This window comes from Lithobates pipiens, unplaced genomic scaffold (genome assembly GCF_037356315.1).
Source record: "Lithobates pipiens isolate NorthernLeopardFrog02 unplaced genomic scaffold, aLitPip1_a1.2 Scaffold_57, whole genome shotgun sequence".
Lineage (NCBI taxonomy): Eukaryota > Metazoa > Chordata > Amphibia > Anura > Ranidae > Lithobates > Lithobates pipiens.
In genome coordinates this window covers 2,930,604-2,956,369 of record NW_027507879.1, presented here as the reverse complement: position 1 = coordinate 2,956,369, position 25,766 = coordinate 2,930,604, and the positions used below count along the sequence as shown (strand labels likewise).

Here is a 25,766-nt window from a genome sequence, read left to right as displayed (position 1 = left end):
GACGGCGCCTGCGCACAATAGTGACTGGAAGAAATTTTTGCGTGAGATTGTAAAAAAAAAAAAGGGGGGGGGGGTAAGGTTTGCGCTATGGAGACAGAAAAATAATAATAAAAAAGAGGCGAATGATTAAATCGCATTTATAGAATAAGGGAGGGAGGCTGCCACTACCAGATAGTACCAGCCTAATAGGTTGGAAAGAACTGTGAATATTAAGGTGGTAGCTATAGCGCTCTCCTGTAACAGTGCATAAAATGCATACTACATGTGAGTTACAAATGCTAAAATTATTTCAGCCTTCTTAAAGTGCTAATACTACATAAGTTCATATATGTTTAATCCCAGTGCAAAAAATATATAGAAAATTATTAAAAAATAAAAATGTTTGAAATTAACTGCTATGTGCAGTCGAAAGTGCATATGAAGCCTATGGAACTTGTATCATCTTCACACAATGAAAATCATTCCAAAACATAAAATAAAATAAAATAAAGTCCATTTAGAATTTTAAAGAAAAAAAAAACAAAAAAATCTTCAGAAAAATCCACAAGAGTTCAATTAAGGTGACTTGTGCTCAGTGCCTGGTGTATCCTGAATGACAACCGGTGCGTTTTCCGTGCATGGAACAAATTACCGCACTCACCAGCTCCCCTGCCCCTGCAGGGGTTAACTCTCCTCCACAGTGTGAGCCCCTCTGCTGCTGTATAAAGCTGGTCCGGTTAGTGTTCAGTTACTCCTCGTGTTTATATAAAAAAATATATAAAGCATCCATAGTGTAGTACTGTTTAAAATTAGCGCCTTTATTGCATTCAAAAGTGGCTACTCACATAAGTCAGAGGTTAAAAAACGTTCGTAAAGTACAAACACCGCCACTGCCTTGTGAAAGAGTGTGTGTATGTTAGGCCACGCCCTACGCGTTTCGTCATCGGACGTCGTCTGGAGCCTTAGTAGAACTTATGTAGTGTTAGCACTTTAAGAAGGCTGGAATAATTTTAGCATTTGTAACTCGTATGTAGTATGCATTTTATGCACTGTTACAGGAGAGCGCCATAGCTACCACCTTAATATTTGCGTCAGATTGTGTCCCCTGCTGGCGAGGAGTGTTCATGTCAGTGAGGGGCGGATTATTAAATGACGGGCAGTGCTGCTAAACACATTTTTCTGATAGAAAAGGACACCCTTCAGTTGGCTAAACACGCCCCGCAAACGCTCCTCGCCGACAAGAACACGCCTCGACAGCGCAGGGCACAATCTGACACAAACATTTCTTCCGTCGGCTATTGTGCGCAGGCGCCGTCTCAACAGCTGATCGTAAAATCGGCTGTTGTGCTGCACTTGCGCCATTTGTCCCAGGCACTTCTCAATAGCGGGCACTATCCGATAGAACTCCAGGGCCACACAAGATATATATGCTGGCTGCCTTGGAGAGGACAGGGAGGAGGCGGAACGAGTGCCGCACACACAGGAGTATTTCCTCTTTACACAGTAGCCTCTGTACGAAAATCCCGGTGCTGCCATTGGACGACTGCTGTTCTGTCCATCAAAGGAGGCGGGACTTTCTATTAAAGCGGTAGTAAAACCGCACCTTATTATAGGCTTACCTGTAGGTAGAAGTTAAAAAAAAGACTATACAACCACTTTAAAGAGGCAGCCGAGAAAACAGGAGTTTTTGCTGTATGTAATATTTTGGTGCTCATCCCAGCCCCTCCTAGGCTGCAGATGGATGGACATCGATCAGGCTGCACTGATGGCAATAGTGAATCTGCATTCCTGGCAATGGTGGGCCTGCAGATGGGCACTGACCCTTATTTTGCTTCACAGTTCTTTATTTAAAATGTAAGTTTTTTTTTTTTTCCTGAACCTTCCCTCTTCAGGCCTCTTTCACACGGGACGGATCCGTAACGATCCGTCCCATGATGATCCGCTTCCTCAGCGGGGATCCGTTTATCCCCGCTGACCCGGCAGATTACAGGGCAGTCCCTTCACACTGTGCAGGGACCGCCCTGTCAGCTCTCCCCTATCCTCTATGGGGGGGGGGGGGGGGGGAATCGGATGCACACAGGCAGTCTGTCCGTGTTCATCCGATCCGCTCTGCAGTCGGATAGAAAAATAGGATTTTCCTCCATCTGCAGAATTGGACCATTGTGGAGACGGACAATACCCATAGGAATGCATGTATGTCCGTATTTCATCCGCAAACGGATGGATGAAATACGGACCACACGTGTGAATGGAGCCTTAAAGTGAAGGTGCGTGTTATATGCCAATAAATACGGTATATCCAAACAACACACCCAAGCTCATCTCTTTACTCACACACAGCTACAAAGGCAATAGAATTCTTGTTGGCCCGTGTATTTAGTGCTCGGACTAACACAATTTGAACCATTAAAATTCAGTCTAAGAACGTCAGACAAAACGGTCGGCCCTCCCGCATGTTCACTTCGTCAAATCTGGCCCTCTTTGAAAAGTTTGGCCACCCCTGTTATGCGGTGTATTCTGTTTGTGCATGTTTTCACAAAAAAAAAAAAAAAAAAAAAAAAAAAAAATCGCTTTTTTTTTATTAGATGACCTCAGCAGATGCAACATTCTTTTTCCTGTGGCGGCCACTGAACTCATCTGTAGTGGAGAGCACAATGCACGGCTCAGAAAGATGCAGCTCCCTCCTGTACTGCTAAGGAGCACTTGTCCCAACGGCTACACCATCCTAGGAAAAAAATTTAATAAATAAAAAAATAAAAACACTGTGAAAATTTTTGGGGAAGTTTTTGGGGCAGGCTTCACAAAAGGGGCATTTTTAACATTGGATTGGTTTAAAATGATGGACTGGTGTTCATATACTGCATAGAGCAGCCCCTTTCAACTAAGGTGCCTTGGATAAATGCCTAAAAGTTGCCAGTGGGTGGATCAAGCCTGCCTTTTTGTTAAACAAAGCCACAGGTTTTCATTGTGCACCATTACAACCTTCCAGTCGCTGGTGTCCTAACAAGCACTGAGGTCATTGGTTGATAAGGTGGACATCGGGGCACCTGAACAGCATCCTGTTTTCCCTCACCTGCCCTCTTTGCCAGCACTGGGGTTACTAAGAAGTAAACACTTACACTAGCTACTAGTGCATAGAATAAGAAATCATACCCATGCAATAAAATTAAATGTGTGAACTTCAGGTTTTAATGAGAAAATAAGTAAAAAAAATAAATAAAGAAAAATATAACTTGTGTAGTGGCACTGGACACTAGCACCACCTGCAGGGCATTTTTAGTCACTGCCACCAATGCAAGATGTACTGCAAGAACCTGAATATAGTGATGCGAGTCCCCTTAAAGCGGGGCTCCACCCTAAAGTGGAACTTCCGCTCATCGGAACCCTCCCCCCCCTCCGGTGCCACAATTGGCACCTTTCAGGGGGGTGCAGATACCTGTACAGTACAGGTATTTGCACCCACTTCCAGCATAAATATCCGCAGAATCTGCAGATATTTATGCCACTTCCTGCGGGTCCCCCGCTGTCTGCTGGGAAACACACGGATCCCAGGGACAGCGGGGACCATCCTTATTGCGCAGTGCGACTCGCGCATGCGCAGTAGGGAACTGGGAAGTGAAGCGGCAAGGCTCCACTTCCTGATTCCCATACCCAAGATGGCGGCAGCAGCACCCGAGAGACGATCGAGAGATCGGCTTCGGGTGCCGACATCGCGGGCGCGCTGGGCGGGTAAGTGTCACTATTTTAAAAGTCAGCAGCTGCAGTATTTGTAGCTGCTGACTTTAAAAAAAAAAAAAAAACGCCCGAACTCCCGCTTTAACTACGGTACTTCAGCCCCAGAAGATTGTACCCCCTAAATGACCAGAGCATTTTTTGCGATACGTCACTGCGTCGCTTTAACCGACAATTGTGCGGTCATATGACGCTGTACCCAAAAAATCTGCAGGTTTTATTTTTTGCGATATAAAAACAAAAAAAATAAATAAATACATTTTGAAAAAAAAAAGCTATATTTTTTACTTTTTGCTATAATAAATATCCCCCCCCCCCCAAAAAAAATATAAAAAGTCCTCAGTTTAGAGCGATATGTATTCTATATATTTTTGGTAAAAAAAAAAAAAGTTGGATATCTTTTTTTCTTTTTTACCAAAAATATGTAGACGAATACATATCATCTAAGTGTATATTGATTGGTTTGCGCAAAAGTTATAGCGTCTACCAAATAGGGGATAGATGTATGGCATTTTTATTTAAAAAAAATATATATAAAATTTAGTAATGGCGGTGATCTGCGATTTTTTTTTTTTATCGGGACTGCAACATTGCAGCAGATAGGACACTTTTGACACCATTGACAGTGATCAGAGCTAAAAATAGTCCCCGATCACTGTATCAACGTCACTGGCAGGGAAGGGGTTAAACACTAGGGGGGTGATCAAGGGGTTAACTGTGTTCCCTCAGCGTGTTCTAACTGTAGGAGGGATGGGCTACCACTGACATGACAGGGAACAGATCTGTCATGTTACTAGGCAGAACAGGGAAATGGCCTTGTTTTCTGCATCTCCTCGCCATGATTGCGGGCCATCGGCGGACGCCCGCTATCCTGCTTTTGGGGAGTGATGTGCAGGTATGTCAGTTTGTGCAAGAGTGCCATTCTGCCGACGTATATTAGCGTGAGCCAGTCAGCAAGTGGTTAAAAAATAAAGTGCAAGCCAAGTCAAAACTTATTTTTTCTAGTTTTGGATAAAAAGGGAGGAAGGATTCCTTTTACGGCTGTCCAGTTAGGGAGATTTACCTTCATTTCTGGTCCTGCTTACAAAGGTTTCAGCACACAAAGTAAAATAAAAAACTGTAACCTTCCACTCAATGAAGAAAAAAAATATATATTATTGCGATCTGTGTTGCTACTAGTCAGTTACCCTCACTTCCCATCTTGTTACAAAAACATCACACATAAAAAGCAATGGAATTGAGAGGAAGTCTAACAGAATCCCAGATAGCAGGAAAAACCCAACAGGGGTTTCAAATTTTCCCCACACAAAAAAAAAAAAAAAAAAAAAAAAAAAAAAAGAAGAAGTTTTGCCTCTGCATGCACTTTAAATGTTTATTGCGTACACCTTGTTCTGAGGCAGTTTACATATTTGTTGCAGCGAAAAAACAATGCAATCAATAACACACCAATTATAAAAAGTGATTTATTTGTACAGTACCAAGATACATGCAGAAAAGTCAAATACAGTTCATATGCACATTGCAAAATCCTAGGCTCACAATTATAGCTCCATATGCAACAAACTTAAAAAATAAATAAAAATAAAGTAGTAATAATGCAAATGTAAATGTTTTATTTTTCTAATGCAAATGTAATTCCATTACCAAGATGCAATATTTTACAGGATCCTAGGGAAAAAAAAATATGATATACATCAAAATAAAAGTAGTGCAGAAGTTGATGGGTTACTATGCACAGCTACTCTAGTTTTAGTAAATCTTCCCCATGGCGCATATATATATCTATCGTATTTATCAGCGTATAACACGCACCCCAAGTTTAGGAGGGAATTTAAAAGAAAAAAAACTTTTATGAGGGAAGTTTAAGGAAAAAAATAAAATAAAAAAAATTACATTTAAATGCCCATCAATGCAGCCTTGTCAGTCATTTGCAGCCTTGTCTGTGGCTTTGCCATTTAAAAATGGCACCGCCGAGATACAGAGCGGATGTTCTGTGTATCTCGGCGGCGCACGGTAGTTCTCAGCAGCCTTCGGGTATTTTCGGCCGCCCTCGGCTGTTCTCAGTGGCTTTTGGCTTTCCGAGAACGGCCGAAGATAGCAGAGAATGGCCGAAGATAGCAGAGAATGGCCGAGTGCAGCCGAAAATACCCGGAAGCCGCAGAGAGCATCAGAAAGGGTTAGAAATAGCGGGGGATCGCGTATAACACGCACCCCCGACTTCCCCCTGATTTTAGGGGGGAGTGTGTGTTATACGCCGATAAATACGGTGTATGTATATATATATATATATATATATAAAACATACACACACATTATATGCATGTGCCATGGGGAAGATTTACTTAAACTGTAAAACTGGAGTAGCTGTGCATAGTAAGGCTCGGTTCACACAGGGGGCGACACGAGGCGACACGACTTGCCGCGCCGCGACCTCAGCGGCGACTTGCAAATGACTTCTGTATAGAAGTCAATGCAAGTCGCCCAAAAGTAGTACAGGAACCTTTTTTCTAAGTCGGAGCGACTCGAGTCGCTCCTCTTAGAACGGTTCCGTAGTACAGAACGGGGGCAACTTGTCAGGTCGCGGCACGGCAAGTCGTGTCGCCCCCTGTGTGAACCGAGCCTAACCCATCAACTTCTAGATTCAAGCCCCAGTTCAGACCGGTGTGATTTGTCATGTGATTTGAACCGTTCATGTCGCAGCAATTATGAAAGGTTCCTGCACTACTTTTTAACAATTTCATTGCAACTTGCATAGACTTCTGTTAAATGAAGTTGCAATGAAATAGGCAGTGCAAATCGCACCGATGTTCGCTGAAGAAACTTGATTTCAAAAAGGTGGACCAGTGTGAACCAGGGCTTATTGCTAACGTTTATTTCAACAAACTGAAGTTGGAAGCTGATTGGCTACTATACACAGCTGTACAAGATTCTGGGCCCCGGACACATTTTGTCTATATACCGCATGTGATCCTGTAACTGCCAAATCACTATGTTGTACATATGTATTTACCACGAAAGGCTGAAAACACTCAGCAAATATCACATGAAAAAAAGGCATTAAACTCCATTCACAGAAGGAAATAAATAATTAAATGCATGAGGTCGTTAAGTAGTGATCGAGACGTGGTAATGGTGTAATGTGTACAGGTTGTTAAGGAGCAGGCGGGCGCTGCATCCTTAACAACCGATGAGTCAATCGGCTGTTTTTATTTTTTGTTTTTACTTTTGTATAGAGTGGAGATGGATTAGAAGACCTGTAAGGTTTATACTGCTGCCTGTGTCCCCGTTAGGGAGATTCTTCCTCTCCGTTTGTCCTGTTCACTATTTTTTTAACTGAAAGTGGAAGGACATCCCAAAAATGGTTTGCCGCAGAACTGCAATATTGAGGTCATTTTCCGCTGGAGACACTATTTGTGGTGTTTAGGCTACTGGGAGCAAGCGGAGAGAAATCTCCAATGGGACACAGAAGGCAAGAAAAACCTGAGAGGTGCTATAACCCCTCAAATGAAAACGTTGCCTTCAGATTTACTTTAAGCTTTAGGTGGAGGTCAACAACAGGGTGCAGAAGCCCACAGCTACTCCAGATTAAAAGGCATGCCATGCATTCATTCCGAAACAGCCTGCACCAGAGCAATAGAAAACAACAAAAAAAATAAAAAATGAGGCTCCAAAAAAATGCTACAGGATTTGTATGTATGACAACAGAGACATATACTGACTTAACTGCATTATACAGCCATTTTCTGTGCAAGCTTTGCTCCTCATTCAGCATACCAATATCATTCTTGTTAAACTTTCCTCAGTAGAGACTTGGTTGGGCCCTTCAGGAGGACCAGGAGGCATATTCTGAGCATCATTCCCACTGGCAAACAAGACTTATTGGCTTTACTGGTGGAAAGATCTGATGAAAGAACATCGATATAAAAAATTAAAGCTGAATTAATTACATGCAAGAGAATTTCTGAACCAAAAAAAAATAAAAAATAAAAAAGGTAAAACCATTTGTTAATCAAACTAAATGTATTCTTGTCATGATAATTGCAACCCAGCATGGTTGTATAGTCATTGTTATGACTTTTACCTACAAGAAAGCCTAAAATAAGGTTTACCTGTAGGTAAAAAGAATAACCGTACAGGTTTAGGAGATATTCCCCTCGCAATCTGCCGCTGACTGCAGCGGCGCATGCGCACAAGGGATTCTCGGCTGAAAGTCCGGCAGACGCCAGACCCTGCCGGAAAGAAATCTCCCATGCGCATGTGTGGGAGTGACGATGCCGCGGCTCCGGCCACTCACAGCGCCGGAGCCGCGATACCCGGAAGAAACGCAGAGGGAACATGTTATCTCCCTCTGCGTGGATCGGGCCAGATGTCGGGGCCTCGTTCTAAGGTAAGTATTTCATAATGAGCTAGTATGCGGTGCATACTAGCTCATTATGGCTTTTCCTTTGCAGGTCAGGAATAAAAAAAAAAAAAAAAAAAAAAAAAAAAACCTTCAGCAGGTTTACTACCGCCTTAAGGAGTATGCACCATGGATCACTAGCTTGTTAAAATGCTGCTGCATGGCAGCACTACAATCCCTAAATTCAGGGCACTGGCAGAAAGTAGGGATTGACCTTTAGGTAGGTCTTTGTAGAGCAATAACCCCAAACGCATCCGAAAATGCAATGCAGAGATAGTGAGAGCAGCCTTAACTGCATCCTGCCCTGTGGTCATGCAGTTATATAAAAAGGTTAAAAATAAATGACTACATGCAATGTCATGTGTACACGATGTTTAGGATAACACTAAACTCTGTGCTTCCTAGTTGGATTTTAATGTATCTGATTAAATTGTGCCACTTCCAAATATATTTGCAAAAGTTTTATGTCTGGATACATGCAAGAAAACATTTCACAGTATGAAATGCATCCTATACCTATATCAATTGGCTGGTGATGGGTCTGTCAAATGCATTAGGTAGGACTGACGGGAAAAGTTAAAGCGGGCCCCCACCCTGAAGTGAAAGTGTCGCTCACCTGATTCCTCCCCCCCCTCCTACCTTTCAGGGGGGAGGGGGGGTGCAGTTACCTGGATAATCCAGGTATCTGCACCCACTTCTGGGACAAGACCGCCGCAGACTGCTGCAGATGCGCCCCCCCCCCCCCATTGTGTTCTGGGAAACGCACAGTTCCCAAGACACAGCGGGGACCAGTGGAGACGCGCAGCGCGACTCACGCATGCGCAGCAGGGAACCGGGCAGTGAAGCTGCAATGCTTCACTTCCCGATTCCCTGACAGAGGATGGCGGAGAGGGCAGCAGAGAGACGAATGATTGCTCGTCATCTGCTGCCGACATCGCTGGACCCTGGGACAGGTAAGTGTCAATTTATTAAAAGTCAGCAGCTGCAATATTTGTAGCTGCTGGCTTTTAATATTTTTTTTTTTTTTTTTAAAAGGTGCAGTTCCTCTTTAAAGAGGAAAAAAAAAAAAAAAAAAAACGCACAATGCAATATCTATGAGATCAGTATAGTTTCCCATCCTACAAGTAGCCAACATAACTGCTCTAAATGGCTTCCTTTTCCTAAATGTAGGCCTCAGGGGTGCACTTTTGTCACAAGTGTGAAACTATTTTTTTTTTTAAATCAGCACCTAAAACAATGACTCAAAATGTAATAATAAAAAAATAAAAACACATCTCTCTCTCTCATAATAGATACATACACATATATATACACACAGAGAGAGAGAGAGAGAGAGAGAGAGAGAGAGAGAGAGACTCACTATAATATTACACAAATAATATCGACACTCACTAATTTTTCAAATAAATTTGCAAAATATGGATATCTTCACTGCGGTATTCCTCATCATGCTTTTCTATGGGCACTTCCTCGTATTCAAAGTCAACCTTGAGCAGCTGAAACACAGATAAGCACACATATAAATCAATGTACACCCATACATGCTTCAGATCATAAAAACACTCACCTTTGTGTTTCTCATTGTACTAAGGAATACATGCAGGGTTAACAAAAAATAACTAAAATAAAACAATCCTGTCAGATTTGTTTCCTGTCTCTCTCCACTTTGGGGTGATTCACTCACTCATGGCCTGATCACCAATGTCTCTGGGAATAAACTCAATTCTAAAACTAAAATGTTGTGCTGTCACAAGAACAAGAGTAAAAAGGAGAAATCTTCCAATGAGTATACTTTTTGCCAGGGCTTCCGATAAGGGGGTAGCACCAGCCCTCCTGTACCAGGCCCCAGCCAGCAGAGGGACCCTGACAGGGAAATCAGATATGGGCAGGAGAGGGGGTGATTAGTGTGGCATGGTAGGGTGGGGGAGCAATTACAGTAACTGATCCTCTGTCTCTCTTCCTGCAGCAGCTGAAAGCCGGCTTCTACTCTTCTTCCTGATGGCTTTACGCTGCTGAAGGGAGAGACACACACAAGGGATCAGTCAGGAAATTGCAGGACGTGAGCATAAATCTCTCTAGTTAGACACAGATGGCAAAAAAAGAAACCCTGGATTTAATCCTCCCCTACTCCATCCATAATAAAAACAGGTTAAGGTTTTACTTTAAGTATCCAAGTGTTTTGGCAAGAGGTGATCCAGACTCTTTGTAAGATTATGGGTCACCTTTTATGTTTATGTTTTATGCACAGAAAGCAATTCTCCTGTAGTGGAAAAAAAAACAGATGCCCCATAGCTAGACTTTTGGAAAGCCCTAATTAATAAAGCATTGACCTTTAACAAAGCTACTTACCTGAACAGAGGCTGTTCCAAAAGGGAAAGGGGAAGGAGAGGGGAGGGGCTAAACTACACATAAAACACCATTCTTAAGAAGGTGCAAGCATTGTAGCTCAGTGAATATCCATAGATAGAAAATTCTCTAAAACCCATATTGACATTCCCTTTCAGCCAAACATCTTTTGGCATTTACTGCTGGTGAAAATCAGCAGCTTGTCAGAGATAAAATTCGATAGAGTAATAGCAGTACAAAGTAGTAATAATAATTTATACAAGCTCACCTCAAAGAACTTTTTCTCTATTTCAGGATTCTTGCCAGTAGTTCTTTCTTCATAACAACATAGAATACACGTGTCACTTCCTGACAGATCCTTAAGAGACTTCAGCAAAGGTTTTAGTGACTGGAAGCAAAAAGGAAAATAGTTAGAGTAACAGTAAAATGTTTAACCACTTGCCCTCTGGAAGATTTACCTCCTTTCATGACCAGGCCATTTTTTTTCTTTGCTATACGGCACTGCGTTACTTTAGCTGACAATTGCGCAGTCATGTAACGCTGTACATAATTTAAAGGGTTGTCCTTTTTCCCCACAAATAGAATAAAAAAAATTAAAACTTCTTCATAAAATTTAGGACTATGTATTCTGCTACATCTTTTTGGTAAAAAAAAAATCCCAATAACTGTATATTGGTTTGCACAAAAGTTATAGCATCTACAAATGATGGGATATATACTGGAATTTTTCAAAAAATGTTATACTAGTAATGGTGGCGATCAGGGACTTATAGTAGGACTGCACTATTGCGACAGGTCTGGAAGGTATTCAACTGATTTTACCTGAAAGCTCAGTTAGGCGTTAAAAATATCAGTCCATTCCATTCATTTTTTTTATTAAATGGTCATAAAAAGTAGGAACCTCCAAGGGTTTACCACAGTCTGTGTGATAAGGTGATGTCCTCTTGCCTTCTGTGGCAGTGAGCACACAGGAAACAAAAGGACATTTCAATTAAGGGCACAGACAGTAACTATTTTTGGCTGGAGTTCCCCTTTAAAAGGAGATTCCATTCTTCTACAGACCCTAACTTTCATTATCAAGGGGTTCACGATCAAAGAAAAATCTGTAATGTGAACTTACACAGGACACCCTCCTTCCCCCTCAGCGCCACGCTCCCCCCCCCCCCCCCCCTCCAAAGTCCCGTGATCTCTCCTTCTGAATCTCCTCTGCATTCACGCTTCTTCCTCTCTGACAGGACAGGGCTACACGGGTTCTAAATGGTCGGTGCCGATCAATTTGAATGCTCCATAACGTCCCTACTGACAGGGTACGTTTTGGAGATTTATCTGTGGGGATTTCTAAAGCCCCAGATCCCTGACGCGGCTATACCAGGGCTCAGAATATCGCTGCGATCCAGGTCAGCGGGACTAAGGAGGTGAGAAGGTAGTCCTGTGTAAGGTCACCTTACAGATTTATCTGTAATGGTGAACTTACCCTTAAGGGGTGGGAAGGGTGTACATTGTTAGTTCACCATTTCATTATTTTTCTGTAATGGTGTACCAACACTTTAAATATTATTTGTGAAAAATATATTTCTGAATTTGAGCAATTCTACTCATCGGTACAAATCCAAACAAAGGTCTACCAATAATTCCTAATAAAACAATTTGTATACGGACCTCCTCATAGTAGATGCAGTCAGCCATCAAGATATAGTTAGGAGACAGGAAAGAGCCTGCAATTTCCTCGCCCCTAAAAACAGAACACATTTTGCTATAAAAGATACTAAAAAGGTCAACGAGAAACTTTTTTTCAGCTCTTTCCATAACCACAAAAATACAAACCATTTTAATACCTTCGCTTGGCAAGAACCGGTGATCAGATGAGCGTTATGGTCAATGTTCGCATTCATCAAATCTTGCAGCTCTTCAAGATCAGTCACTGTAACGTGCGCTCTGTGAAAATAGAAATACAAAAAGTCTGAATCTTTATTCACAGAATTTGTAGCCAATTTTAAAGCAATGCATGCTATAACAAAAGTGTTGCCCATCCAAATTTTCACTTCAGGAATAGCTAAACCCAGAAACAAAAATGTAACATATTGCAGCTGATCAGCTCTTAGCCCTTGTACACACGGTCGGACATTCCGACGAAAAATGTCCGATCGGACCGCGTTGTTGGATAATCCATCGGAATATCAGACGGACAAAGTTTTAGAGCTGGGCTATAAAACTTTCCGACAACACGATCCGATTGGACTTTGTCCGATTGTGTGTAGAGAATTCCGATCGGACAAAGTGCCACGCATGCTCAGATCAAATTCCTAGACCAAAGCTATTGGCTACTAGCCTGAACGTAGTCCCGTCGTAACTAAATAACGTCATCACGTTCTGAATGATCGGATTTTTCGACAACTTTGTCCGACCGTGTGTATACAACAGTTTCGGACAGAATCCTTTGCACAAAATCCGATGGGTTTTGTTGTCGGAATGTCCGGCCATGTGTACAAGGGCTTAGGCTGGATTCACACCTATGGCAGTTTTAGTGCTTTTTGCAGATTTGCACTACAGTCCATTTAACATGGTTTGCTATGGAACACGTTCTGTAGTGCACATCTGCAAAATGCAAAAATCACTAAAACTGCCATAGGTGTGAATCCAGCCTTAGCTGTGGTGACTGGAGTACTTTTATTTTATTTTTTTAGGCTCATTCTGTTGGAAGAAAAGTTGGGATAAATGCTTCCCGGCTACTCAGAAGAATACTTGGATTTTTATCAATAAATACAAGGCTTCCTCTGAATGGAACGGGTTTGGCAAACTGCTAAAGAGGAACTACACCCTCCTATCATTTTCAGACAAGGTAGCTGCCATCTTAGCTTCTGTTTGATCTGAAACTGCCATGATGCTCCCACGTGATCAGTTATGGTTTGACAGTTTCCTTGAGAGATCAAGAAAATCATGTGACAGTTATCACTCCTGGAATGCAACTTTTTTCAACTGTTAAATCGAGGGGTTTAGTTCAACTTTAGCCTTGGTTCAGACTGATGCGGGAAACGCACAGGAATCGATGCGATTCCCACATCGCATTCACACGGTGTTCATGCAATCTGCTGCAGGTGACAATTAACCACTTAAAGGACCAGCCTTGTTTTGAGATTTTGGTGTTGACAAGTTTAAAACAGTTTTTTTATTTTTGCTAGAAAATTACTTAGAACCCCCAAAAAACATTATTGTTTTTTTTTCTTTTCTAACACCCTAGAGAATAAAATGGCGGTCACTGCAATACTTTTTTTCCATATTGCGCAGCGGTCTTACAAGCGCACTTTTGGAAAAAAATTCACATTTTGAATAAAAAAAAGACCAAAGTGAAGTTAGCCCATTTTTTTTTTTTTTTCACACCACACCGCTGATCTGCAGTTATTAAAGCTGCATGACAGTCAGGGAATGAGCACTTCCGGAAGGAAGAGCAGCCCTGGTTGTCCCGGCACGCCTACTCCCTACATCAACCAATCAGCTTTCACACAAGCTCGGACATGATTGGCTGCTGGCAGGAAGGCTCGACTCTGATTGGCCCAGGAGTGTGAGCAGGTGGGACATTGCAGCGCAGTGTAAGCCGGGCAGTTATCACAGCGCCTCCTCACCCCAGTGCAGCCGCCGCGATGCCGACAATGGCGGTCCCAGAGCCCAGCTCCAGCGCCGCTCTGCCCCGCAGCGCCCCGGGGTCCGCACGCTCCCTCCGCTCCAAATACTTAGACAGGACGATGGCGGCGTCCCACACCACGCAACCCACATCCCCGGAGCTCAGCTGCCGTATCTCCAGCACTCTGCCGTCCCCGAGCTCCAGCTCCCTGATGAACACTCCCGCTGCCTCCGCCATGGCAACAGTGCGTCAGCGCCGCGCATGCGTCCTGTCCTCCGGAGGGAGGGGGGACCAGAACGTCGCTGAAAGCGTGCGCGTAACACATACAGGTTCCGGAAGTGACGCGGCTGGAGATTTTGACAGAAAATCACTGTGCTGTCATAGCGGGCGCGCGCGCACCTTTACCGCCGCAGAGTGGAGCTCAGACAATAGAAAAACAATCAGTTAATAGCCATATTATGGCCTTGTGTAGGTCAAAGGCAGATAAATAAACATAAATAATACTAAAAACACAGTTTAAAGTGCAAATTCACTCAACATACTTCCAAATCAAACACAAATAGATTGACCATAAAGTGCTGAGTGCTTACTTGACCAGACTGTGCAAACAAATAAACACGCTACAGATGTAGCCAAAAGCATAAATACAATTAAAAGTGAATAATAATAATAGTAAATATCAGAAGATCTACACGTGAAAGTTACAACCTCAAAATAGTGTATTAATAAAGTGCAAAAAAGAAAAAAAATAGTAAACGCACAGCAGAGGCAGCTGAGACATGTGTCAAACAGATCACTCCAAACTTTGTGAGTTAGATGTCCACCATACTTATTTAGAGTCTTTCTGACTAAAAAAAAATCTAAATATATAAATATTCAATTCATAAGTGATGTGAAGAGACAAGCTCCTTTAAGTGAAAGTGCTTTTCTGTTCAAACTGTGCAAATTCAAATAAGGTGACAGCTTCCCGGTGTTCTATCCCTCTGTGACCGCACACATTGAATGAATAAATGAATGCATGAGTGACTTGTATAGCGACTTGCGACTTTGCGTGGTCCTTTACCCCGTAAGGTCCTACTTTGGTAGGCAATGGCCCCTTACCTTATGGTACGGAGAAAATCGCATGTAAACATTGGTCCCTGGATCTCTTTAAAACTCTTCTCCCTAGCTCCACAAAATTGACTTCTCCTTTAAATTCTTTATCACTCGGTGGGGCCCAACAAATCAATAAAAAGGGGGTACCCTTTTTAAATGTTATCACACAGGGTACTCACAAAATATTTGGTTAAAAACAGCCCATCCAAAACGAGCAGCGAGCTCGTACTTGTGTACATCAATGTCGAGCGTCTTTCCCGTCCCTACGTGTGACGTCACACCGCATGACTTCATCAGGGGATGCACAGGAAACAACTCCACACGCGGTGAGAAAACACATCACATTCCACTCCGCTTCTGGAGCTTTTTGGGGCATTTGTCAAGCATAGAGCAGTCCGTTCAAGGGCAAGGGCTTGCCCTATGGGTAATGAGTGGAAAGCGCTTGAAAAACGCACAATAAAATAAGCAAGTTCCTGCTACGCTCAAGTACGATTCCTAAGGGCCCATTCACACCAGAACGCGGCGCGGGAAAAAAATGCGACCCACGCACCTTTCATGCACCGCATGTAAAAGCGCTGCCTTTGCGGGGAAATTGTTAATAGCGGCCTAAAGCATCTCGCAATTGCAGCATATTTGTGTTTATTAAACTGTATTATGGTACCGCAGCACCGTGTGGTTTGGTGCGATTTGAAAAAGCGGTGCTTACACTACTTTTTTTTCGGTTCCAGTGCATTTTGCAGCCCGCGTAACTGAACGGGCAGTAAAAACTGGGCCATACGGGAATGCGCATGTTTCAGTGTGAACCAGCCCTAAATGGACATAAAAAAAAATCTATTCCATAAAACTAAATCGTTTTATGGAATAGGCCCCTCTCCTTTCCAGGCTGGAAGCTGAACACAAATTGCCAGTGTCCTCCCAATTGTCTGGCTGTCATGCCTCTCCTCTGGATTCTGAGGGCTCAGCCACACATGCGATTAGGCTGCTGCATTCAGATGCTGCTAAATGCTGTCTCTGAACCCACCCAACTATGTGTGGCTGGGTTCAGAGACAGCATTTAGCAGCATCTGAACGCAGCAGCCTAATCGCATGTGTGGCTGGGTTCAGAGACAGCATTTAGCAGCATCTGAACGCAGCAGCCTAATCGCATGTGTGGCTGGGTTCAGAGACAGCATTTAGCAGTATCTGAACGCAGCAGCCTAATCGCATGTGTGGCTGAACTATGATAGCCCTTCCACACTGTTCTGTAGCAAAATCTTTTCCTGCGATTTTGCTGTGGTTCAGATGCGTCTCCAATCAGTTTTTGGGTTGCCTTCACCTGTGAAAACTGGACACGACGTGACTCAAAAATGCACAAAGAACACAAATCGCAGTGTGTTTTTACCACAGAGTTACTGCGATTTCCATAAAAAATTTTTTAAAACCGCACCAAAGATGCTGCATGCAGAACTTTTCAAAACGCATCGCACCTGTAACGCAGCGCTGTGATGATTCCCATAAGATTTAAAGGGAAACATTTTGCTTGCAAAAACACAGGAAAAACGTATTAGTGTGAAAGGATCCTGACTGTATATACACTAAACAATTAGCTGCGGTCAGGGAAGAACAGCCCTGGGCACAAAGTGGGAGATTTACTAAGGCTAGGTTCACACTTGTGCGGCCCGCAGTTGTGCGCGGGCATGAGAACCCAGTTATTTGAATAGGCTGCTGTGCCCCGCGACATGCATGAAAAAAGTCTTTGCACTATTTTTTAAATTGCAGCCTGCACAGGAAGTGAGGTTCCCAGTACAGGTGCGATTTCCAGTGCGGGCGGAGTGCCATTAGGATTAATAGCATCCGCCCACGGGTCCCGCATTTCTCTGTGTGGGTGGCTGCGGCTGCTGGTATTTGTGCAGGTCCCACGGTGGCACCACCCGTACAGGCGTGAACCTAGCCTAAGGCACTCAGAACCTGGGCAGCTGTGCATAGTAACCAAAAAGGTTCTAGCTTCAACTTGTTCAAGTAAGCTTTGACAAGGCCATGTTCACACTGGTGAGACGTCCGATCTGACTTTGCCCTGCAACTTCGGTCCGACTTCCATGTGACTTTAAAGTGGTTGTAAACCCTTACAAACCACTTTGACCTATAGGTAAGCCTAGATTAAGGCTTACCTGTAGGTCCAAGAAATATCTCCTAAACCTAAACGGTTTAGGAGATATTTGCCAAAAGACAGGTACCGCTGTCTACGGCACATGCGCTGTAGATAGCGGCACGCAGGCGCACTATCGCCGTTGGCAGCGGCGCGCTTAGTGTGCCTGCGCGCCGCTGTTAATGGTGATATGCCGCGAGTGGCAGCTCCCATGCGCATGCGTGGGAGTGACATCATTGTGGCTCCGTCCAATGACTGCGCCGGAGCAGCGAGACCCACCAAGAGGATGGTGGCTCCATACACAAGGGGACGGCGGTGACTTCGCTGGCTCCTGTGTCGGGTAAGTGACACATAATGGACTACTATGCGATGCGATGCGTTGCGATGCATAGTAGTCCATTATGCTTTACCTTTGCAGGGAATCAAAGAGGAAGTAAACCCATCAGGGTTTCCTTCCTCTTTAAGGACCAGCCGCCGCAGTTGTACTTCCGCAATGTGGCTGCTTCCCGCAAAGCTGCCATTGTACATCGGCTCGTACACAGTGATTTGTGGGCGTGCCCATTGGCCAGCAGGGGAGCCAATCAGCGGGTGGGGCGGACTTGATGGCCACCAGCCACCAGCGATTGTTCCCTGCAGTGACAGAATGGGTATCTGCCTGTGTAAACAAGGCAGATCTCTGTTCTGACGGGAGATCACACAGATCTTGTCTTTTTGCTATGCAGGAAGACAGATCTGTGCATTTCCCCAGTCACACAGTCCCCCATAGAGTTTGTAAACACACCCAGGGAACACACTTAACTCCTTGATCGCCCCTAGTATTAACTCCTTCCCTGCCAGTGTCATTAGTACAATAACCGTGTTTATGTTTAGCACTGTAATAATGTCACTGGTTCCCAAAAAAAAGTGTAAAAAATGTCAGGTGTTCGATGTGTCTGGCGCAATGTCGCCGTCCTGCTAAAAATAGCTTTTTGCCGCCATTACTAGTAAAAAAAATAAATAATAATAAATGCCATAAATCTATCCCCTATTTTGTAGACGCGATAACCTTTGCGCAAATAAATCAATATACGCTTATTGTGATTGTTTTTTTTTTTTTTACCAAAAATATATAGAAGAATATATATCTTGATCTAAACTGATGAAGAAATTTGTTTTTGTTTTTTATATTTATTATAGCTAAAAATGTAAAAAAAAAAAATATATTTTTTCAAAATTGTCGTTTTTTTGGTTTATAGCGCAAAAAATGAACACCGCAGAAATGATCAAATACCACCAAAAGATAGCTCTATTTGTGGAGAAAAAAAGGACATCAATTGTGTTTGGGTACATCATCGAGCAACCGCGTAATTGTCAGTTAAAACAGCGCAGTGCCTTATCGCAAACAATGGCCAATACGGGGGAAATCTTCCAGTCCTTAAGTGGTCAATGAACGGGATCCAATTTTGATCGACTTTGAGATGGGTGCGACTTGTCCTTTGACCAATCAAAACGTTTCCTTTGGTTCTGGTATGGCTGAAACATCATGCCAAATTTATCCCCCCCCAAAAAAAAAAAAATGTTTGTTTAACCACTTGCTTACTGGGCACTTAAACCCCCCTCAGTCCCAGACCAATTTTCAGCTTTCAGCGCTGATGCACTTTGAGTGACAATTACGCGGTCATACAACACTGTACCCAAATGAATTTTTTATCATTTTTTTCCCACAAATAGAGCTTTCTTTTGGTGGTATTTAGTTACAGCTCGGAGTTTTATTTTTTGCTAAACAAACAAAAAAAGATGCAAAAAAAAAAAAAAAAAAAAAATCATGTTTTAATAGTTTGTTATAAAATTTTGCAAACGGGTCATTTTTCTCCTTCATTGAAGTGCGCTGATTAGGCGGCACTGATAGGCTGCATTGGTGGGCACTGATGGGCTGCATTGGTGGGCACTGATGGGCTGCATTGGTGGGCACTGATAGGCTGCACTGGTGGGCACTGATAGGCATAGTTAAGGCGGCACTAATAGGCACAGATAAGGCGGCACCGATGGGCACAGATAAGGCGGCACTGATGGGCAAAGATGGGCACAGATAAGATGGCACGGATGGGTGGCACGGATAAGTGGCACAGATGGGTGGCACGGATGGGCACTGATAGGTACCACAGATAGATGGGACTGATGGGCACTGATAGGTGGCACTGATAGGTGGCTCTGATAGGTGGCACTGCTGGGCACTGATGGGCGGCACTGGGGTGCAGCACCTGAGGCAGATTTTGGGTGGCACTGTGGGTGGCACTGCTGGGTGGCACTGTGGGTGGCACTGTGGGCACTGCTGGGTGGCACTGTGGGCACTGCTGGGTGGCACTGTGGGCACTATGGGCACTGCTGGGTGGCACTGACAGGGGGGCACTTACTTTATTTCAGGATGGCACTGCGGGTGGCAGGTGGGCACTGGCAGGGGGCAGGTGTCCTTTTAAATTGCTGGCCGTGATCGGGACTGATGTCCCGAACACGGCCGCCGGCGATCGGCTTTTTTTTTTTCTCCTCGCGCTGTCAGCGCGAGGAGGAATACTAGCCGATTACCGGCTCCGTTTTATCACATGATCAGCTGTCATTGGCTGACAGCTGATCACGTGATAAGGGGTCGGGATCGACCCCTTACACGGATCGGTGATCAGGCGAGTCTCACGGACTCGCCGATCACAGAGCGCGCCGCGCGCGCCCCTCAGGGGGCGCGCAGGCCGCTCGTATCCGGGACGACGTCAATAGACGTCGTCCCGGAAATGTGGGTCCGCGCTATTGCCGTCATTTTGCAATAGCGCGGATCCCAAGTGGTTAATCATTTATTTGAGCAACATAGTGATGTTAAAGCAGCTGTAAACCGCTGGACAATTTTTTTTTATTTTTTTATTTTTTGGACCTGCAAGGTAAAGGCATAATGTGCTAGTATGCATTACATACTAGCACATTATGTTAAACTTACCTTAAAATGAAGTCCTTCAGCGCCAAGATGTCAGCGCTGCAAGCACTCTCATCTTCACCTGTCTTGCTTCCAGGTTCACGGGCTCTGGCTCTGACTGGCTGGAGCTGCTCATACGTACGGGAGCCGCCGAAACAGATGGCATTGTTTCCATTCACACCTAAGCTAAGCTTTTTTTTCAGATTATTTGTTGTACAAGCATTTTTGCACAAGTATGGAAAGCTCAAGTGTTGGTAGGTTTCCTCCGGGTACTTCGCTTTCCTACCAAACTCCAAAGACATGCTGGTAGGTTAATTGTCTCCTGTGGAAATATGCCCTTTGTTTGTATATGTATGCATGTGAGATAGGGACCTTAGATTCTAAGCTCCTTGAGGGTCGGAACTGATATGAAGTCAAATTACCATCATTATATAAATACCTATAATAAATAATTCAGCTTTCTGGAGAATTGAGTACCTATCCCCCTATACTCGGTCCCTGGAATCGATCAGATATTATGTATAATTAACCACTTAGTGACCGGCCCATTGTAGCTTTAACAAAATCACTAACCAGATGAAGCACTGTTTTTGGCATAAATTATATTTCTACATGGCAAATAATTTACTAGTAGGTGTAGTAGAGTAATAGAAAACCAACAGACCCAACGGTCATGACATGCATGCTGCTAATTCCGTGTAATTGAAAGGGGACGTGTTCAAAATAATAGTGTGGAGTTCAATTAGTGAGGACATTCAGTCTGTGAAGAAACAGATGTCACACAAGCATGGGTGTCCACGGGGGGGGGGGGGGGGGGGGGGAATACATCTTCACATGTGCCAGAAGTTGGTGGACTCCATGCAACACAGATGTGAAGCAGTTCTCAGAAACAGTGTCTATACTAAATATGAGTTCACTGGAAAGCTAAATCTTCAAGCATTGTTCAGTTTTATACTGTAAATGTTTGAGTTTGTAAAGAAAAATTCAGACACTACTTTGTTTTTGGAAAAGCCTAATGCAGTAATACCTCAGATTGCGAGTAACGCTGTTTGTGAGCGTTGTCTTGCAAAACAGGCAGTATTCAAGCCTCTGTGGTGTGCAGTACCGCATTTGGCCAGAGCTGCGGGGGAGGCGGTGACACTAGTAGCTGCTCGGAAACACTCCATTCCCGAGTGTAACCAATCGGCTCCGAATGTTTTCCAAGTGTCTCTGGCGCCCTGCCCCCGACCTCTGGCCACATGCGGTACTGCATACAATAGAAGTCAATGTAGAACGAATTATAGGAGTTTCCATTGATTTCTTTGGAGAAATTCAAACGCTTTGGATTACAAGCATTCTTCTGGAACAAATTATGCTTGTAATCCAAGGTTCCGCTGCATTTTTTTTGTCTTTAACTTCTGTAAAGTAGTAACAGATTTTAAACATTTTCTTCATGTTTTGATTTGGAATAAACTGTGCAGTGTTCCCAATGCATTTGCATGTATGAAAATAAAAGCTATTCTAAAAATTTAGAGTTTTACTATTTTGAACACAACTGTATACACACAATTTTGCTCTTCCGGGTAGGGGGGAGTACCACTGTGATTATTTACAGCGGAAGCCGACCAATGGATGCCCGCTGACCATCCTTTGTTCGCCTTAGATTTTTAACCCCTTCCCAGCCAGTGTCATTAGTACAGTGACAGTGCATATTTTTAGCACTGATCAGCGTCAGATTGTCCGCCGCAATATCGCAGTCCTACTATAAAGTTGCCAATCACTGCCATTACTAGTATAAAAATAAAATAAAAAAATTCCAGGATATATACCATAGTTTGTAGATGCTATAACTTTTGCGCAAATGTGTTTTATAGCAGAAGGTAAAAAAATAGGATTTTTATAACAGGCTTACCTGTAAAAATCCTTTTCTTTGAGTAAATCATGGGACACAGAGCCTAAGGTAATAACAATGGGTATATAGGCACCTTCAGGTGATGCACACTGGTATATCCAATCCAGGAAGTGCACTCCCTATATAACCCCTCCTCCTATCAGGGGTACCTCAGTTTTTGTAGCCAAGCAATATACTTAAACCACAAAAGTGGGGAGGGACCTCTGTGTCCCATGATGTACTCCAAGAAAAGGATTTTACAGGTAAGCCGTTATAAAAATCCTATTTTCTTTATCGTACTGTATATCATGGGACACAGAGCCCAAGTTAATAACTTAATGGGATGTCCCATAGCAATGCTATTTGAGGGGAGGGAGACACAACCCGCAGAGTACCCCCAGACTTGAGGACCTATACTGCTGCCTGCAGCACACTGCATCCAAAGGCGACATCCTCATACCTACTTATATCCACTTGATAAAATTTGGTGAATGTATGTACTGAAGACTAAGTTGAGGCCTTACAGATCTGAGCCATGGAGACCTGGTGACGCACTGCCCAAGAAGCACTAACCGCCCTGGTAAAGTGCGCTTTGATTTACCCCTTTGAATCTTACCCCTTAAATTATAATTCTGAATTATAACCTGCCGAATCCACTTAGCGACAGTGGATTTCGATGCTGCCTATCCTTTCTTAGGACCCTCTGGCAGAATAAATAAGACATCAGTCTTACGAATCTGAGCAGTTGTATTTAAATAGATTTTCACTGCTCTCACCACATCAAGACAATGTAGTGACTTTTCTTCCCTGGAACATGGTTTTGGAAAAAACGATGGCAGGACAATATCTTGGTTCAGGTGAAAACCTGTAACCACTTTTGACAAAAATCTGGACGAGGGCATAACACCACTTTGTCCTCATGAATAATTAAGTATGGCTCTGTACAAGAAAGAGCAGCCAATTCCAAAACCCTCCTTGCTGAGGATATAGCAACCAAGAATACCAGCTTCCTTGTCAGAAGGACTAAGGGAATATGCTGTGTCTGTTCAAATGGCTGTTTTGTAACACTGACAAAATTAAGTTCAAGTTCCAAGGGTTCAAAGGAGGTTTGACTGGCTGATTAAAGCCACATACACACTATCATATTATCTGCTGAGTTTTTCCTTCAGATTTACCAAAACCATATAGTAGAAGGGTCTGCCTGATTACATACACATTGAAACTCCTAAGGTTTGTCCTCATATTATATGGTTTTGGTAAATCTGAAGGAAAAACTCAGCAGATAATCTGATAGTGTGTATGGGGCTTAAGCCGCATCACCCCTTGCATAAAACCCCACACTAAAGAATGTGTAGTAAGCGGTCTTTGAAATAAGATCGATAAAGCCAAAATTGGCCTTTAATAGTACTCAAGGCCAATTTCATCTCTACCCCTAATTGTAGAAAGGCAAGAATTCTGCCTATGATATACCTCCAAAGGTGCTCACCCTTGGATTCACACCAAGAAACATAAGCCCCCCAGACTCAATAATATATAGTCCTGGAAGCTGGCTTCCTTGCATTAATAAAGGTAGAGATACAGTGCCTTGCGAAAGTATTCGGCCCCCTTGAACTTTTCAACCCTTTGCCACATTTCAGGCTTCAAACATAAAGATATAAAATTTTTATTTTTTGTGAAGAATCACCAACAAGTGGGACACAATTGTGAAGTGGAACGAAATCTATTGGATTTTTGAAACTTTTTTAACTAATAAAAAAATGAGGGACGTGCAAAATTATTCGGCCCCCTTGCGTTAATACTTTGTAGAGCCACCTTTTGCTGCGATTACAGCTGCAAGTCGCTTGGGGTATGTCTCTATTAGTTTTGCACATCGAGAGACTGAAATTCTTGCCCATTCTTCCTTGCAAAACAGCTCGAGCTCAGTGAGGTTGGATGGAGAGCGTTTGTGAACAGCAGTTTTCAGCTCTTTCCACAGATTCTCGATTGGATTCAGGTCTGGACTTTGACTTGGCCATTCTAACACCTGGATACGTTTATTTGTGAACCATTCCTTTGTAGATTTTGCTGTATGTTTGGGATCATTGTCTTGTTGGAAGATAAATCTCCGTCCCAGTTTCAGGTCTTTTGCAGACTCCCAGCAGGTTTTCATCCAGAATGGTCCAGTATTTGGCTGCATCCATCTTCCCCTCAATTTTAACTATCTTCCCTGTCCCTGCTGAAGAAAAGCAGGCCCAAATCATGATGCTGCCACCACCATGTTTGACAGTGGGGATGGTGTGTTGAGGGTGATGAGCTGTGTTGCTTTTACACCAAACATATCGTTTTGCATTGTGGGCAAAAAGTTGGATTTTGGTTTCATCTGACCAGAGCACCTTCTTCCACATGTTTAATGCGTCTCCCAGGTGGCTTGTGGCAAACTTTAGACAAGACTTTTTATGGATATCTTTGAGAAATGGCTTTCTTCTTGCCACTCTTCCATAAAGGCCAGCTTTGTGCAGTGTACGACTGATTGTTGTCCTATGGACAGACTCTCCCACCTCAGCTGTAGTTCTCTGCAGTTCATCCAGAGAGATCATGGACCTCTTGGCTGCATCTCTGATCAGACTTCTCCTTGTCTGAGTTGAAAGTTTAGAGGGACGGCCAGGTCTTGGTAGATTTGCAGTGGTCTGATACTCCTTTCATTGCAAAATGATCGCTTGCACAGTGCTCCTTGGGATGTTTAAAGCTTGGGAAATCTTTTTGTATCCAAATCCGGCTTTAAACTTCTCCACAACAGTATTACAGACCTGCCTGGTGTGTTCCTTGGTCTTCATGATGCTCTCTGCGCTTTAAACAGAACCCTGAGACTATCACAGAGCAGGTGCATTTATACAGAGACTTGATTACACACAGGTGGATTCTATTTATAACCATCAGTCATTTAGGACAACATTGGATCATTCAGAGATCCTCGCTGAACTTCTGGAGTGAGTTTGCTGCACTGAAAGTAAAGGGGCCGAATAATTTTGCACGCACCACTTTTCAGTTTTTTATTTGCTAAAAAAGTTTAAAATTATCCAATAGATTTCGTTCCACTTCACAATTGTGTCCCACTTGTTGGTGATTCTTCACAAAAAATAAAAATTTTATATCTTTATGTTTGAAGCCTGAAATGTGGCAAAAGGTTGAAAAGTTCAAGGGGGCCGAATACTTTCGCAAGGCACTGTAACTGACCCGGACCACATTTCTTCAGAATGTGGGTTATAATAGCCAGACCATTAAATTTAGCATTCGTAAGGTAGGGTGGAATATCGGCCCCTGTGAGAGTAGGTCTGGCCGTAGTTGGAGGGACCATGGACCATTCACCGCCATCTTTACAATTTCTGCATACCATGACCTTCTGGGTAATGCTGACAGTAATGCCGCTATGAAGTTCAGCCTAGTGCTGGGAAAAACCGGAGTTAGACTTACCGGTAACTCTTTTTCTAGGAGTCTTCCAGGACAGCCTTTGAGATATAGGGCTCCTCCCTCCGGGACAGGAAACACGCCAAGCCAATCAAATAAAAGGTGTGGACCTCCAGGCCCTCCTCAGTTTTACCCCAAGAACCGCCGGAAGGCTCTGAAAGACATAACACACTAACAATCACGTTAGTACACATCCTCACCACTTAGTCCAACTTAAAC

The 25,766-nt window shown here is 43.4% G+C and overlaps 1 protein-coding gene across 1 annotated transcript; it reads right to left on the bottom strand.

Annotated features, from left to right (window-relative positions):
- Window positions 1-5,160: 5,160 nt before the first annotated feature.
- Window positions 5,161-14,367, bottom strand: VCPKMT (valosin containing protein lysine methyltransferase). Its single transcript, XM_077467602.1, has 6 exons — window positions 14,077-14,367; window positions 12,281-12,391; window positions 12,116-12,188; window positions 10,725-10,844; window positions 9,503-9,606; window positions 5,161-7,612 (listed from the first exon to the last, which is right to left on the bottom strand). Coding segments are annotated over exons 1-6 (645 nt in total). The 5' UTR covers window positions 14,313-14,367; the 3' UTR covers window positions 5,161-7,611.
- Between the last annotated feature and the right edge of the window lie 11,399 nt (window positions 14,368-25,766).

Bases quoted from the DNA above. Each gene is read 5' to 3' on its own strand.
- VCPKMT (XM_077467602.1), bottom strand. From the start codon at position 14,312: ATGGCGGAGGCAGCGGGAGTGTTCATCAGGGAGCTGGAGCTCGGGGAC. The intron at 12,189-12,280 runs GTTTGTATTTTT...TTCTGTTTTTAG, and splicing joins CAAGCGAAGGTATTAAAATG to GGGCGAGGAAATTGCAGGCT. The intron at 9,607-10,724 runs GTGAGCTTGTAT...TCTGTGTTTCAG, and splicing joins TAGAGAAAAAGTTCTTTGAG to CTGCTCAAGGTTGACTTTGA.